Source organism: Bemisia tabaci, chromosome 1, assembly GCF_918797505.1.
Source record: "Bemisia tabaci chromosome 1, PGI_BMITA_v3".
In the NCBI taxonomy this organism is placed as follows: domain Eukaryota; kingdom Metazoa; phylum Arthropoda; class Insecta; order Hemiptera; family Aleyrodidae; genus Bemisia; species Bemisia tabaci.
Window position 1 is genome coordinate 29,791,156 of NC_092793.1, and position 16,384 is coordinate 29,807,539.

At 40.1% G+C, this 16,384-nt stretch overlaps 1 protein-coding gene across 4 annotated transcripts in view; it reads left to right on the plus strand.

The window, feature by feature from the left end:
* LOC109041143 (protein amalgam) overlaps nt 1-16,384 on the plus strand; it is a 641,206-nt gene that overhangs the window by 534,729 nt on the left and 90,093 nt on the right. For all 4 annotated transcript variants that reach the window (XM_019057352.2, XM_019057353.2, XM_019057350.2 and 1 more), the window contains one exon: nt 5,173-5,373. In XM_019057352.2, coding sequence (XP_018912897.1) covers nt 5,229-5,373 — 145 coding nt within the window. In that variant the 5' untranslated portion in view covers nt 5,173-5,228. The remainder of the gene's footprint in view (nt 1-5,172; nt 5,374-16,384) is intronic.

Sequence of the window (16,384 nt, forward strand, 5' to 3'; positions counted from 1 at the left end):
GGTTTTTTTTTTGAAACGGCAATGATTCATTTATTGTTTCTAAAAAAACTTGAAACTTACGTCTTGCATTTGCATTTTTACTATCGTTTTTCTGACAATTGATTTTGTAAAATTTCATGTGGATCAGCTCGAGACGAATTCTTCGTAACTCTTGAAAATGCGTGACTATTTTTTCATTTTCTCTCTTTCTTTTTTTCGTTCCTCTACGGAAACGAATGACTCGAGTTCAGTAGAAAATAACCTAGTCATTTTAAGGTCGATCCAATGGAAAGATAACTCCTCCATAATCCATGTTACAGATAAAGTTCTACTACTGTTTCCCCGCAGATAAACCCAAAACCACCCCTTATTAATTTTTCTCGAAAACTGACTTGATTCCTTTTCGTTTGATTCAATCCAGAAAAATGTAACGTTGACGGGGTAACGTAAATTGGTAACTTACAGCGTAACGTAATTTTTGATAAATTTACACCGAAAATTTAAAAATACCGCGGAGGACTCTTCCAAAATGTTAAATTCTCAACTTAGTCCTACGCAGTTAGAGATCATCTCAACAACGCTGTATAAATTCGCACAATTCGTACTCGAGGGCACGCACAGTAGTTCCCCCAACGGAGGAATGTTCAGGCATGCATGCACTAGAGTTAGCTCGCGCAGTGCAAAGAATAAAATGTACATCCCTCGTCCGTTGACTATCGCCGAACTTCATCGTAGGGGGTGAGGCACGAGGGAGGGGGTCGGGAGGGTCGAGAGGTCTGCAACCGGAAACCGCTCTGTTTCCGAGGCCAAATTTATACCCTTTATGACCATCAAAATCCATTGCTTCGACCGAGTTTAGTTTTAAAAATTTCCTGTTTTGGATTTACATATGGTTGGCGCATGTTTATATGGTTCTTAAAACTTCCTACAGACTTTTTCCTCCGCGCGGTCCGCGGGTTTTTATGCGATATTTATACGCTGCACCCCCAAGAACGACTTCCTCGATAATAAAGGACACTTTATACGGCGCGTCGCTGCCTTTTCCGATGTGCCTTTGAGCAACGTTGCCGTTTCTCAGGGAAATACCCCTATTTTCACTGTTAGAGGCAGTTCGTATCTTACTACATTGCGAACTTTAAAGGAATATTTTCTCTTTACCAAAGCCTCTTCAAAAGGAGTGAAGAAGATCTCGAATAACGATAAGCCTTATCAAAAATCAATTTTATTTTAAAAAAATCGCTACTATCTTATACAAGAGGGAAATTTTGCGTGAAAATTGGCAGCTGTGTTTGAGCACGTGGTCTGGGGTCTCTCAAAGGCTCCACTCCTATGTTTGCGAAGGAAATATGAGATGTCAGTGGAAGTGCGGCGAGACGGAAGCGAGTGAGGGCATTCAATGCTCAGATATTTGGATATGTCGATAACGTTTCCGTGAAGTGACTTTTGTCGTGATTGTAGGATATTATTTTCATCCTCGATGTAACGGATCAAAGATGAATAGCCTTGAATCATTTTTTGAACAATATGAATAGACAGAAAGTTTCGGCAACAGGTGTCAAAGATACCTGTAGCTGCAGAGTCATGCAGCTTTGATTTTTCATGATGAAACAAATAACCACATATATATGAGTATAAATTAATTAAAAAAACTAAATTCTTATAATATTTCAATACAAGCACCTTTAGATAAATTTAAGAACCAACCTTTTTTAAAAATTAAAAATCAGATGACTAACAAGAACATAGCGTAACTAACAGTAACATATGATTCATGAATGTAATTGCAAGTAGAAAATCTTGTGTATGAGTATTAGCCAATCATATAAATGGAATCTGATGGAAAAAGTGATCATTTGCCGGGTCGATCTTCCTCGCATCGATCGAAGTCATCATCAAGACATCATTTCTGAATGAGCAAAGAATTTTAACTTTCCTTTTTTAAAAGTTAGCCACCCCATCAAAAAGAAATCAATTTTGGAAATTAAACGTTACGCCTTTTTTTATGTAAGCAAGTAGAAATTGCCACAATTTCACGAAAATAAAAAAGTGGATTCTCACAACGGTGTCGACAGTTAAGTATGCAGAGCTTTTAACCTCTACATTTTGAAATATTAGCACTTCTTACGCTAACGTAGGTCAGTTTTCCAGTGTTTAAAGCCCGTTTTCAGGACCTTTCCATTTTCAAACGCAACCGAGGTCGAGAAGTTGCTCGCTACATTCTTCATAACTTTAAATAAAGAGATCATACTTTACAGGGAAGAATCATCCTTTTATCAGGCGAATCAACACTCAGATCTTCATGTTTGTGAGTTGATAATAATTGGTGGTTGAATTCTGCATTCGCTCCCGTTCAAGCTGGGCATTTTCACCATTTACTCGCCACTAGTTCACTTGTGAACGGATCTGTAGGATTTAAATTTTACCTGTCATCGCACCGCAAAGTTGAGTTCTCATCTTACATCCTATAATTAAGATCCAAATATTTATCACAAATATCTATACTTTATTTAGCATGTATACATATGTATATATTTTGCACCAATTATCTCAATCGTAATGTACAGCACCTGTACATTCTGTAATCTAGATAGGGCCGGTGTCGTACCAGCCTACCCATTATTGTAAAAGTAGTTCTTAGTTCCTAGTTATAAGAAATAGAGTTAATACCATGTAGTCCTCTATTCTTTCAATAAAGAAAAAAAAAAAAAAAAAAAAAAAAAAAAAAAAAAAAAAAATCTTACATCCACTGCTTATTTCTTAACTGTCCTCCCCCTCAAATCTCTAAGGATTCCTTTTCGACACCCTTTTTTCCATTTTAAAATGGAGACTCCATGATTTGATCACATCCATACTTAGGGATCTCTTTCACAAAAAACGCAGGTTTTTTCCAGGTCCGCACCGTCCTGAAATATATGAAGACGAGTCCCTTCTTTCTCCTCGAACCGAGTGAAAAACCCGAGTTTTTCACGTTCGTTGACTTTTGCCAAAGCAACGTGTTTTTCCTCCAGTGAATACCGGTGGAATTGAACAGCGCCGCCCGATTTCAATCGAATCCACACTTTCAAATATATTTTGAAGAAACTTTCGAGGAATTCCGCAAAATTTGACAAGCTCGGAAAGCAGGTGAGCGCGCGCCGTTCAATTCAGGAGGGAGTCTTGGGGATTGTTCGAACACACATCGGCGTCGCTATCAAATCGCTCGTGAAAATCCGGACTATCCGTGCGATTAGAAGGCGTTTCGAGCACCATGTCGCATTTCCGAACATCGGAAACTTAAACTCGGTTGATCAAAGCTCCGTGACGCGCCGCCTCAACTTCGGGCTCCCTCTTGTCTCTTTTCTTTGATAATCTGTTTGAACAATGAACAGGTCCCCCAAGTTCTTTATGAGTTTGTAGAACATTATTGCGTAAAACCGGTGGGTCGGGCCCTTTTCGGGGTGTGCGCGCCTCGCCGCGGGGTTGTTTGCTCTAGACGCATGGCACTCAATATCGGAGTATATTAAAAATACGGTAGCAAATAGAGATCCTTTATTATCGTGAAACAACTGTGTTTAATCGGCCCGATCAGGGGAGAGCTCACCCACGCCCCCTCCTCGAAATATCTTGTTGAACCTTCGGGCATGAACTTCCAGGAAAGGTGGTTGTCGTATACAGGTCTTCTCTTAACGTCGCGAGTTCTCGAGCCGTAAAATTCGAGGAAAAGCCGAACCGCCTTAACTTCCATCTCTGAATCCATTCTTTTTTAAAGTATGCATAGGGAATTTTCCGGGAATTTCACGGAAACTTTAAAAAAGGAGCATAAACATGTTCGTACGTATGTACAAAGCATTAGCTCACGCGTTGAAGATTCATTGCGGAGACCTGTGCGAAGATCCTTTTCTTATTCCCAGCTTTTAACTTTCATAGAAAACTTTGATCCGCCAGTGGTCAATTTTTGCGCAATTATTGCTTTCTTATCGGTCGCGTTTTTTTTAAAAGAAAAAAAAAATAAATAGATAAAATAACACAACTTATGCTGTTTTAGCTGAATCAGCGAGTTCATTTATAAATCCGACCCGTGAGGAAAACTCAATTCTTTCAAAATTTTCTCCATGAGAGAAATATCACTCCGCTTCAGAAATTTTTGGTGGAATGACGCCACTGATATATAATAAAATTTTCTCCATGAGAGAAATATCACTCCGCTTCAGAAATTTTTGGTGGAATGACGCCACTGATCAAACTTTTCATCAAAGATATTATGAAATTTCGATACGTTTCGTCTTATTGAAAGCCACGCATATGTGAATGGGGGAAAAAGGGACGCGTGTCCTGACACAATTTGTCCGAATCGCCGAGCACGTGTCCACCCAACTTTAAATGGACATTGATGCAGGAAGGGGGCCCTGTCGCGTGTCTCACCGAAAGAAGAATATCCTTTTTTATCAATCTTTGAGGAGAGAAACCTTCTCGTTTCCATCTGTACATGCACCGCACAAATCCTCCTTTGCAGGCTGGCGGACCGAATCGTTATTCCCAAAAATAGGACGGTAATCTTTGCAAATTGTAGGGTTGACCTTTAAAGTCTACAAATTCTTGAAGAATGATTCAAGAAAAAAGCTGCAATGAATTTATCACTTTGTGTTCCCTAAAAACGAAGAAAAAGTATTAAATAGCATTAAAATTCAAATAGTCACTCTTACAACGCTCATAGTAGGTTTCAGGCACCACCTATTTTACAGGATGTAGGTTCATTGATATTTTTGCAGTAACATAAATTTCGGTCCTTGTATAAAACTGCTGCATGTCATTGGTACCGAACTGTTTGCTAGCCTTCAAATAACATCGTAACAACGAAAACGATTTTAAAAGCAGTTGGACCCAGAATCCACTATAAGCATCGTATTAGCAAATATTACTTTTTCTACGTACATTTGAGAATGATTAAAGAAATTCGGTGGACAATTTGTTCGGTCCTCAATTAAAACCTTCTATTGCAAAGAGTCAAAATTGAAACAACTTCAATTAAGTAAGACCATTAATTTTTCGGACAGAAGTGCCGAGGTGTACTGAAAGTACCCACCCGAATGATTTTGTTTCAACATGAACTTGACTTTCCTTTGCAAATTGGCTACATGCAATTTGTTTTTTTTTCGCAAATCGTTAAATATTTTAAACATTTAAATACTAAATTCGATTATTACTATGTTTCAGGCAATTTGGTTGTACTATGGAGGCGAGGCAACTCAGTTTTGACAGCGAAAAATATTATGGTGACCCGGGATTCCAGGTTTCGGCTAGTTGACGGCCTTAACCTGGAAATTAGTGCTATAATGCCCCAAGACGCAGGGGATTATGTTTGTCAAATCAGTGATATTGAAAACAAGGTCCAAACGCACACCGTTGAAGTTCTCGGTAAGTCGATTTCTTTTTATCAGTTTTATCATAATTTGTAAATAGCAGTAACGACCAATCGCCGATTGATTTATAAAAATGCGACTGTTGTGTTTGCTTCTCAATCCACACAGAACTATTCAGGCAATATCAGATCATTTGCGCACATTTTTTAATGCATTTGATTTAATGTTGGGTCATCATTCAGAAGGGTGAATTTTATTTATAACGGCGTTATGGAGTTCATATTTAATGAGTATTTGTCAAACGCTTTTTTAAACGATTGATTAGTCAGTATTACCATCAAAAGTCTAACCTCTATAATTCTATATTCATTTAGTATTTTATAAATACCTCGCAAGTACTTTTTAATATTTTTTTTTAATATCTCCTACATATTTACATTCAAATAATCGTTTCGATGATGCGTTCCTAGAAACTCGTTCACTTTAAAAGGATGGTATAACCTAAAAATACTCTCTCTTAATTAGGGTAGGGCTAGATATTGCAAAACCGCTCAAACGAATGCAAATATCGCACACTAACCTGCAAATAAGTGATGATGAGTACGATGCCCCTTCATCCAAATGGTTATGTAAAAACAGAGCCTACGCGTCTAATTAGAGGCATAACCTGGGAATTCATCCACCGAGGCGAGCATTTGGCAGAGGTTTTCAACAAGGTTAACCGAGCAACCGTAGAAAGACTTCCGATGGAATCATTATTTTTAATTCACGCTTCCAGACGTGGTTGCGACGCCTTGATCTCAATTATTCATGAATTTCCATGTTTATTTTCATCGGCGGGAAGTTCGACGATTAATTTTGGCGATTTGTCAACGAGGCTCACGAGCTCTTGCCTCGGCAAGTTTCCGGCACCACCTTGCTTCTCTTCCGCCCAGGAATAATTACCAGCGGTGTGGCGTACTGTACGGTGTATCGATTGGTCTAGTATCTAAAACTATGTAAAGTATCGATAAAAAGGGTGTTCTCGACAGACACCTTAATAATCGATTCTTTACCAAGGCTTCAAATAGGGAAAGGTCGATAATCGATCATTCATGCTTCACCACTGTTAATTAACATAACGGATTCAGCTGCCTGAAATTCGTCCACTGATTTATTAAGAAAGCGCTTGACTTCACGTACATACAGGGTTATTCAAAAGTCACGCACCACTAGCCATGAGGAGGGTGGCCATTTGAAATTGTTGAGTTGCACCCCGCCCTTCTCCCTCTGAGGGGCTCAAAAACTGGAAAGTACCTAAAAAGTTTCCCTTTCGATCTGAGGAAAAACGTCACAAACCGCATATCGATATCTAAATTAGAACTACAGTTATGGCCAGTGGTGCATGACTTTTGAATAACCCTGTATAGTTTTGTTTCTACGAGAACTCGGGCTTAAATGCAGAAGTGGCATGGTAACTATACTAAGTTTTGGCAAACCCTAAACCATAAAATCATTACATCGCCGAAGGAATCATATCGCAATCCATTTCATGATGTCTTTATTGAAAAAGGCGGGGTAGTAAAATGAGTGAATGGACATTGAGATGATCTGCGCTGATGGAAATGCTTGGTAAAAAAAGGGTACCCTACATCCGGTCCAAATTTCGCCTTTTCAGGAAATAAACATTATTGTAAGTCGGCCAATTATAATAAAAAAAAGGGGGAACAAATTTTTTTTAAAAAAAAAAACCTCCGAAATCGTACGCGTTACGAGTCGAGGAAATTTTTTCTGTTAATATTTATGTCGATGACTAAAGTGTGAAACCACGTATCTTCAAATGATTCAAAATTTTCGTTCTTATTTTGTGTTTTGGAAGAGGAACAGTCATCTGTAAAGCCTCGAATTCATACGGAATATTCTGCTAACGTAGAGGAAAAATCAGAGAAGTTTTCAAGAAATTACGTTAACTACTTTTCCCAGAAAAAATATGCTTTAACAGGGAACCTAAAACGTCACAAACGGAGATACGTGATTACGCACTTTGGCCATCGATGTATACCACTCTATAGACTTCCGGTTGAAAAATCGTGAGACGCTCTATCAAAATGATCGTCTTTGATATTCGTGCGATGCAGCTTCGACCCAAAGTTTCATTAAGAAGCTTGCGTCAATCTCGCGTCCGTGGAGAATTGGTCGTCCCTTGTGACTCATTTCCTTACATTGCAGCAATATTCCAATATTCGACTGCGCGTTGAGTGCTTAATGTGGTGCTACGTGACCTCTTATTCCAATGATCGAAATTATCCCTGGGGTCGAGGATCCCACCGACTATCAAGTCATGAAGACTTTGAGTAGTGCTTCCTGCGAGATGAAACTGAAACAAAAGCTTTGTTATCGCTTCGAAATCAATGAATGATTCGCAATTCCAAATGATATAATTATACATATTCACCTCTCACTGCAACTTTGGTACTTTCATTTGGAAGCTTTTGTGTTTTGTGTAGTGCAAAGTTCATCTTGTGAAATTAAACATGCACACCTTTTTTCTTGATGACATCTCAAGTGACCCAGCTGTATATACCCCCCAAGATTCAAATCTTTAGTTTAATTAGGTGAAAAGTTAGGGGGGGAGGGAACGTTACGCACACCCTGTATATGATTTCGTGTGCAATCTGCAACTTTCGCACGGGATGAATATTATTGCAAACGGCTTTGGAATCAGTGTAAAATTTGAAGTCAAAATTGCGCGCGAATGAATGAATCCCGTTAGTCTAAACATTCCAAGACTCGCTGCAAATCCTGAGGTTAAATATTCTCTAAAGGGAGTGCCATCATGGGGTTGAATATGAATACATTCAGGTGAATACGTGCTGGGTTTTTTATCTTTTTAGCCGAAACTTTATTTTTTTATGTTTGAAGATGAAGATGAATGCTTACTCCAAACTTACTCGCTGCGTCAAACGACGAAGAGCACACTCTGTGCGTCCTTCCACCCGGTTGCGTTGCGTGCTTTGCGATATATCGATTGATCTGCCACTCAAACCTATGGTAAAGGATCGATAAACAGGGTGTTTGAAATAATCGATTCTTTACCACAGCTTCAAATGGGGAAATATCGATAATCGATCATTGGCGCTTCGCTACTGTTTCCACCTCTTCAATGCGGCAGTAAATTTGCACTTACTTATCGGAAAGCAATACTGCACGGAAACGTCGAAATGGCCTGACTACGGGCGATTTGTCTCCGTGAAGTTGGGGAGGGGTGCGTCTCAGTATCCGATCGGTAAGCTGTGCCGTGGTAAATGAGGTTAATAAAAATTGTTTAAAGGGATCGCTCGTCGAAATCCCTCCGGGAACGTATGCTGTACATAATAAACGATAGTTGCACACTTGAGGGACACGGAAACGAACGCGAGACAATAGAGAAGGGAGTGCGTCACTTCCGCGCTTACGGAGAAAAGGGCCCGAAAATTGGAATGCAGGGGCTCGAAAGCGGGAGGGGAGGGGGGTCTTCGAAGGTTGAGCATGCGGGGAATTGCGACGCCCACTCCTACATGCTCCTCTACTCGATGTACGCGTCCCTTTAAATATCTTCACCTCGATACACGGTCCATATGGGCCCTAATATGAAGGAAATTGAATAAATATGTCCGGATCTGTGGCCTTATCTCGCGAAAATCAAAATTTCAGTCATTGTCACTTTTGCATAGAGTAAAAAAAACCTGGACATTTCGGGTCAACTGTGACTCTGAAAGCTCCAAAATTGAAGGAGATATCACGGGGAAAAAAAAGTAACACAATCCCAAATATACCCCTCGTTGATTTTGGCGCCAGATATATAAGAGTAGTCGCTCTAGGCAAAGGTATGGTTGAGTCTACCGAAAGTTTGATTGGATCAAATATACTTACAACTACTCTTATATCTGGCGTCAAAATCAGCCAGGAGTATAGCTGGGATTGTGATACTATTTTTTCAGTGCACGTTCTGAAATTCCGGGACGAAAATTCTTAAGGTTGATTGATGCTCAAAATCTAGTTCCCTCACAAGACTACAAATGAATTTCACGACTTTTTTTAAGCATTCAAAATTTTTCTCGGTTCGCAATTCCGACCGTTGAAATAGTTTTTTTTTTTTTTTTTTTTTTTTTTTTTTTTTTTTTTTTTTTTAAAGCGTTTCAGAAACGACCAACAAGATTCTGTGTAGCGGTCGGCAACCTCGGTTCAAATGTGATTGGAGTTGGAAACACGTGCGTGGTTATAGGAGTGCGCAGCGGTGGGGGGTGGGGGGTGGAGGAGGGAGGGAAAAAAAACGTGAGGTTAGGAGTCATCATTATAGTGAGGATATCTTCGGAGAGGGAGACGCATGGGCTACAATCCACTCGGGCGCTCGGCGCTCGACGAGGGCTAATCCCTCTCCGGTTTCAAAACTTCTTACCGCCAAAATTGGCTCATCCGGGGCGAAATTCGTTTAAAACTCTCCTCGTTTGTTCCTCTTTCGGCTGCGCTCTTTTCCGGTTCCTTGACCGTTGGCTCACTTGTCCGCGCTACTTCTAAACAGCTCTCCGTAAAAAAAAAAATTGAACTCCACCTGGGGACTATTTGTCACTTTTTTTGAAAATGGGTCTGTTGCGCTGGTGATAGAATCGTGTTTTGATGAGTAATTCATGTAGATTAGCTATAAATAATAAGATCTATGCAAACAGCAACTTTCTACGTTGAATATTAATCGAGATATCGCGCCTTGGAAAACTCGACCTATGACGTCATCCACCGCGGCAGTTACGCATGTTATGCACTACCGCGGTGGATAACGTCAAAAACTCGACTTTTCAAAGGACGATATCTTGGTTAATATTCAACTTACAAAGTTGCTACTTGGACAGATCTTTTTATTTTTAGCTAATCTACAAAAATGAAGCATTAAAACACGATTCTGTTACCAGCGCAACTGACCCATTCAAAATTGCGTGTTTCAAAACCCAAAGCTTTGAACAACCCAGCGTAGTGTTTAAACAACGTTATGTTTAACAGTGTGATATTCAAAGAATACTCAATCGTATTGAATAGTACCTAGTAGGAAAAAGTAACAGTCTTCTTGTGTTTATATGGGCAGTAGAACAAAAAGTAACCTAAACATATGGCTCACGTAACGCACTAAAGTAACATAAACGTATGGTTCATTTTACGTAACGCACTGTTGCACGTACCGCTGCATGTCTCCCTTTGTGCGTCACGTAGAACTTGAACGGTCTAACGGTGACCATTTGGACCGCGTTGAGCAGAAAGGAACCGAGCAACATCAGTTACTGCTATTTAATCGGGCAATTCAATTTTTACCTGCAAACGGTCGTGCGGATTTTTGCGCAAATTTCATTGAATTTTCTGCTTAGTGCCAAGCAAATTCCTTTAAGTTTTCAAAGGAATCCGCAATACCGCTCTCTTCCAAAAGAGAAATTGCCCAGCTTAATTTGGCAGTAGTTGATGTGGCTTGGTTCCTTTCTGCTAAACGCGGTGAATTTTCAATTCGAATCTCCATCTGTGAACATCATATTGGAGCAAGCCTCATCCTCAGTGCCCCTTTGCACAGGCTTTCCGGCGTTAACCAGAGGCAGATCCAGCAATTTGGCAACACCGAATTTTCTCCATTTAAACCTATGCAAAATAATCGAATCTTATCGGAGCACCTGGCCCCTCTAAGAGTCGATTCATTTCAATAGGTTTAAATGCAGGAAATCAAGTGTTCCCAAATTGCTGAATCCGCTAATGGCGTCAACGTTCTGTTTTGATAGTTGGAGTTTCAGTCACTACAGTCACACTGAATTTTTTCCATTTAAACCTATGCTAAATAATCGATTCTTGTCGGACCTGGCCCCTCTAAGAATCGATTCATTTCAATAGGTTTAAGTGCAGGAAATCCGGTGTTGCCAAATTGCTGGATCCGCCAATGGCGTTAACGCTCTGTTTTGATAGTTGGAGTTTCAGTCACCACGTATCCCCGATCCGGTGCGATTCGAACGCCGACCATTTTGCATGATCACGTCCGCAGGTGACGGCCGCTTTCCGTTCGTATCTGATGAGGCATCATAGCTAGATGGGTGCCTAAAGGGCGATCATACAATGTCGCCGAGATATTTCACGCGGAAATCTGGTGACGTCTGTTATTGGTCGCGCATAAATTTAAGGCGCCTAATATGCCGCATGAAACACGGTGAGAACTCTGTCCGCGCTATTTACACGTGGAACGTGCGCCGTTGTCACGATAGGCCTCGCATCTGTTGTATGCAATCATCTGAATTCTCTCGCTGACAACGAGACTGATCACAGCCGGTTGGGAACTTCCAGGACTAGCCCCAGCTCAACGCATATGTGCATTATGATAAAGGACTTTTTACATAAGCACTGGAAAAAAAAAAACATATTGGATCCAGAGTCCAGACTCTTGAAAACATCGACAAGAAAAAATACTCTTGATTCGATCAGATTTAAGCTTAAATCAAAGGGAAATCAGCTCAAATTAAGAGGCTTGGTTCTTAATTTAAGCTAAAATCTTATTGAATCAAGAGTATTTTTTCTTGTCGATGTTTTTAAGAGTCTGGACTCTAGATCCGATGTGTTTTTTTTACAGCGTTTGTTAATTGACTAGTAAGGGATAAAATGACGTGCGAATTTCGATGGTAACTTTGAAAAAATTTGAAACCTACTCTCAAAGGGGCAATTAGATCATTTTGTCATATCATCTCCAATAATTGTTCCATTCATGAACTAAGGGTATCCTCGTGTTCAGTTCACTCAGTAGTTTCCACTTAGCCACGAAATTCATCAAATTTCAGACACCTGCAAATTCTCTATTTTAATGATTTTTTTCATTTAAAGTTTTTACACCGGACACTAAAATATTCCAAAATTCGGGAATTCGCTCACAGTCTGGTCACTCCAGAATCGACGAAGTTCTGCCCAGAAGCACCGGGAAACATAAACATGGAACACATCGCGTAGTCTCACGCGCGGAACTATGCTCAAAGGGTTTGTCGAATCGCGAACAAACAGACTGAACGAAACTCTCAACGCTCGACCGCGACCCACCACCGAAAATGCCCCGAATATTAAAGCTGACAGCCAGCATTGTATATGGATTTCGTCACCGTCGGCGTGCAAATCTTATCATCGGACTTGGCAATTGTTGAATTCAAATAAACCGTTTTGGACTGGGTGTTCGCTGTGAACGTTCAACAAATGCTTCCCTTTTTCTATCAAAAATTCTGTAATAATGGTCGTTTGAAATTCTGCGGGTGGCCCAGTGGAAGAATAAGTGATTTTTCCCATTAAAAGGTACAACATTCATCGCTGAACATCAGGATTAATGGAATCTAGACAAATCTTCTTCAACTAAAACTGATATTAAATTCTACAACGAAGCATGTATGCAGGTTATGCTTTCATTTACACACTGGAAAAGAATCACATTGGATCTAGAGTCCAGACTCTTGAAAACATTGACAAGAAAAAATGCTCTTGATTCAATCAGATTTTTGCTTGAATCAAAAGGAAATCCGCTCAAATTAAGAGGCTTGGTTCTTGATTTAAGCAAAAATCCGATTGAATCAAGAGTATTCTTTCTTGTCGATGTTTTTAAGAGTCTGGACTCTAGATCCAATGTGTTTTTTTTTTCCAGTGCAGTGCGTAATATGGCGACGGAAAGCAAGTGGTAAATTTCAACGAATTTATCGTTGATAAAGGAACTGAGAGGAATATAATTTTTCAGTTAGTATTGCTATTTAACCCGCGGATTCCCAAACCGGGTTAAATTGGGCCGAGGCTCTCTAAAAACACGTGTCCCGCGCTTTGCATGGGACCAATGCGCACAAGCTTTAGATGTATGTCTACAAGTACATCTTAAAATAGAATGAAACCTAACTTTAAAAAAAAAACAAAAATCAAGTATCAACATAGCCGAAGATAGGAGAGACGTGATCGGCTCGTTTTTTAACTTATCTGCTGAGCAACACCTCATTTAGCATTGAGCGGAGCGGAACATCGCGAGTTCACGTTGCCATCGCGCCTTCAATTTTGCAGATGCGACACGGACATCCATCAAGTACGAATAGTTGTATCTCTGCGCCGTCATCGACTTGCGTTCTTTTCCTTGCTCCATTTCCATATTGTGTCAATTCCGTCTGTCTCTTTCGTAGTAATGCTTCAAGGGCTACGTAAATAACACTGTCGTGCTAAGGAAAAACACCGTATGAGCATTCGAATGTTGCCAAATTTCCTCTCGTAAGATACTTATTTTTTAAGAAAGTCATGAACATTTTTCGTTGAAATTTTCAGGCATTTTAGATAGAGTCGCGAGAAAAATTCCTTGATAATTCGGAGGAAATGTATTTAAAAATTCTACCAAAAATGCGTGATTCGTCAAAAAAAAATGTGGCAACTTCTGAAGGCTTTTACGGCGTTTTTCCTCAGCATGGCAGAACTCAGCCGAATTGAATAAATAAAAAGAAACCCAAAATAAAGTTCTATTCCACGGCCAGGGACTGTCGTGGAAAAGTCAAAGTGTTCGGAAATTTGGTAATCCGGGAGGAAAAACTCTGGGAAGTCTGTCTATTTTTGTAATTTAATTCCGATGTGTAAATTATTATTTCTGTTATGAATTCTTTAATTTGTTTATGCATCAGTAATACAAGCTGGTAACTTTCCTTGTAAAAGAGAGCAGCTTGTATGCTGGACGGTAAATATATCTTTTTGGACTGGGGTGAATTATCGTCCCGGATACTCTCTCCCTCCACACGAAACCTTGAGGGCCGATAAAATAGACAGCGCATCCGATGATAGAGTGCCCATTTAAGGGGGAAATCGTATGTAAATTGTAAAAAGGTGCGGCGCGATGGCTCCAACTCCAAAAAAGAGGAGAAAAACCGGAGAAATGGCACGGATAGGTGCACGGTTGCGAGGTCGGCTCTTCTAGGATTATATTCTTATAAATGAGAATATTGCAACTTTATGGGTGTGATTATTTAGTCATCATTATTTAAAAAAGCAACAGACTAGGTCAACAGTTAAAATAAAATTCCAGTTATTCCAGTAATTATAAAATTCCAGTAATTTCCAATTCGGGATACCAGTCGCGCCCCTGCGGGCCGATTATTGAAATTGATAGACAAAGCTATAGACAAAGAAGACATAGGGGGTATAAAGCAATCCTATTGGTTGAAATGGATGGTTCTCATAGACTAAGAGGGAAAATGATAGACTAATTGTCGGGTCTCTCGTGGGTTGCCGTTAGTTAGTCTATTACCTACCTCCTATATGTCCATTGCAACCACCCGCTTCTACCAACAGTATCCCTCCAAATCCCTTTTGTCTTCTTTGTCGATTGCTTTGTCTATCAATTTCAATAATCAACCCGCTGATGATGATCCAACGGGTCGAAAGCGCGTCGGATAGTTTCGAATTTTCTCTGACTAGTGAGTTTTTAAATTGTGATTATAGTCCTTCATTTAACACTCCCATTCCCTCTCATTCCTCTGGAAGCCTTCATGAGGTTAATATCGTGATAAAGGGAGTCCTCAGGAGATCCTTATCATAAAAATTGGTCTTCCTTCCGTTTTTTGTTGTCAACAAAATACTTATTTTTTTAAAGTAGGCGTTGAAACTGTATCCAATAGAGATGTAGCTCGAAATATTGGAAGGCCCAGTATTACAAAATCAATGGCGTGACCTGCTTTGCGATATATCGATTGATCGGCTATTTAAATTTATCGAAAAGTATCGATAAACAGAGTGTTCGCAGCGAACACTTTAATAATCACAGCTTCAAATGGGGAAATATCGTTAGATCGCAAAGCACGCCACGCCACCGGACAAAATGAATGGACCACTAGACAAGGTACGAATTTCAGCATTCTGATACATGTTTCCTAACCAAAATTTCACGTAGAACACGATACGCACAATGAAAATTACCGAAATTAACTCCTTACGAAGATGTTTAATAATTCTTGATGCGTGAATTCAAACCACCCGCTCATGAAAACTCAATGCTCTACGTGTTTCACATCGCGCGCTAAACGTTATCATAAACGTCTCACGATATAAAAATCTGGCAACCTCAGTCTTGACGCTTTGGCTCAGCTACACTGAGAAAAAACTATGGTTTATAAACCTATTAGTGGTAAATATGGAACACCACTAATAGTAGTACCTCTACATATAATAATAGCACATATACCTTAGTTATGGTCTCTGTACCTTAATTAGGTACAGAGACCTTAGTATGGTTCACAGACCGAGAATCAGTAGTTTATTTACGACTATTATAGGTGTTCCATATTTACCTCTAATAGGTTTATAAACCATAGTTTTTTCTCAGTGTATAGCAAATTGCTTATAGTTTGAACAACACATGGTGGGAAATGAACATTGCTCGATTGAGAAGCTTGCTGAAACCATTGTAGTGCGCGATTTGACTCACGTAGAGCTTTGAGTTTCTTGTGAGCGGCCAGTTCAAATTCCTCGTAACTGATGTGTAATAAAAACGTTAATATCTTCGCTAAGAGTCGGTTTCAGTAACTTTTGTTGCGCGAATCGTGTTCTACGTGAAATTTTGGTTCAGAAACATGTATTAGAATGCTAAAATTTGTACCCTGTCTAGTGGTCCATTCTCATTTTTGGCGTTTGAGCCCTTTTGTAACTGACCGATTCAATTGGACTTGCTCGTTTGTTTGAAAGTTTGTCCTCTGTGCGCTCTGCCAGCCCCCGATCGGCTTACATAGGTCGAATTTGTTTTTCTCTCGTTTGGCAACGGACCGGGTTCTCGTCGGTGCTCGCTGTGGCTACTTACGTATTTATCAAGGAAAAATTCGAGATTTAAGGGGGAACCGAGACAGCCGCTGTCAGATAGACCGTTGCTCCCCTCCCACTTTGAGCAAAACTCCCGAGCATCCCTTCGAAAATGGCAACATGGCGCGGACAAAGTTGCTCTGAATAAACCCGTGGATCCAGAGCTCTCCATTGAAGTTTTTCCCGATCTATTCAGGCCGCCGCGCGCGAGAGGAAAGCGTTGCTTTTTTACGAGCCCGAGTCGC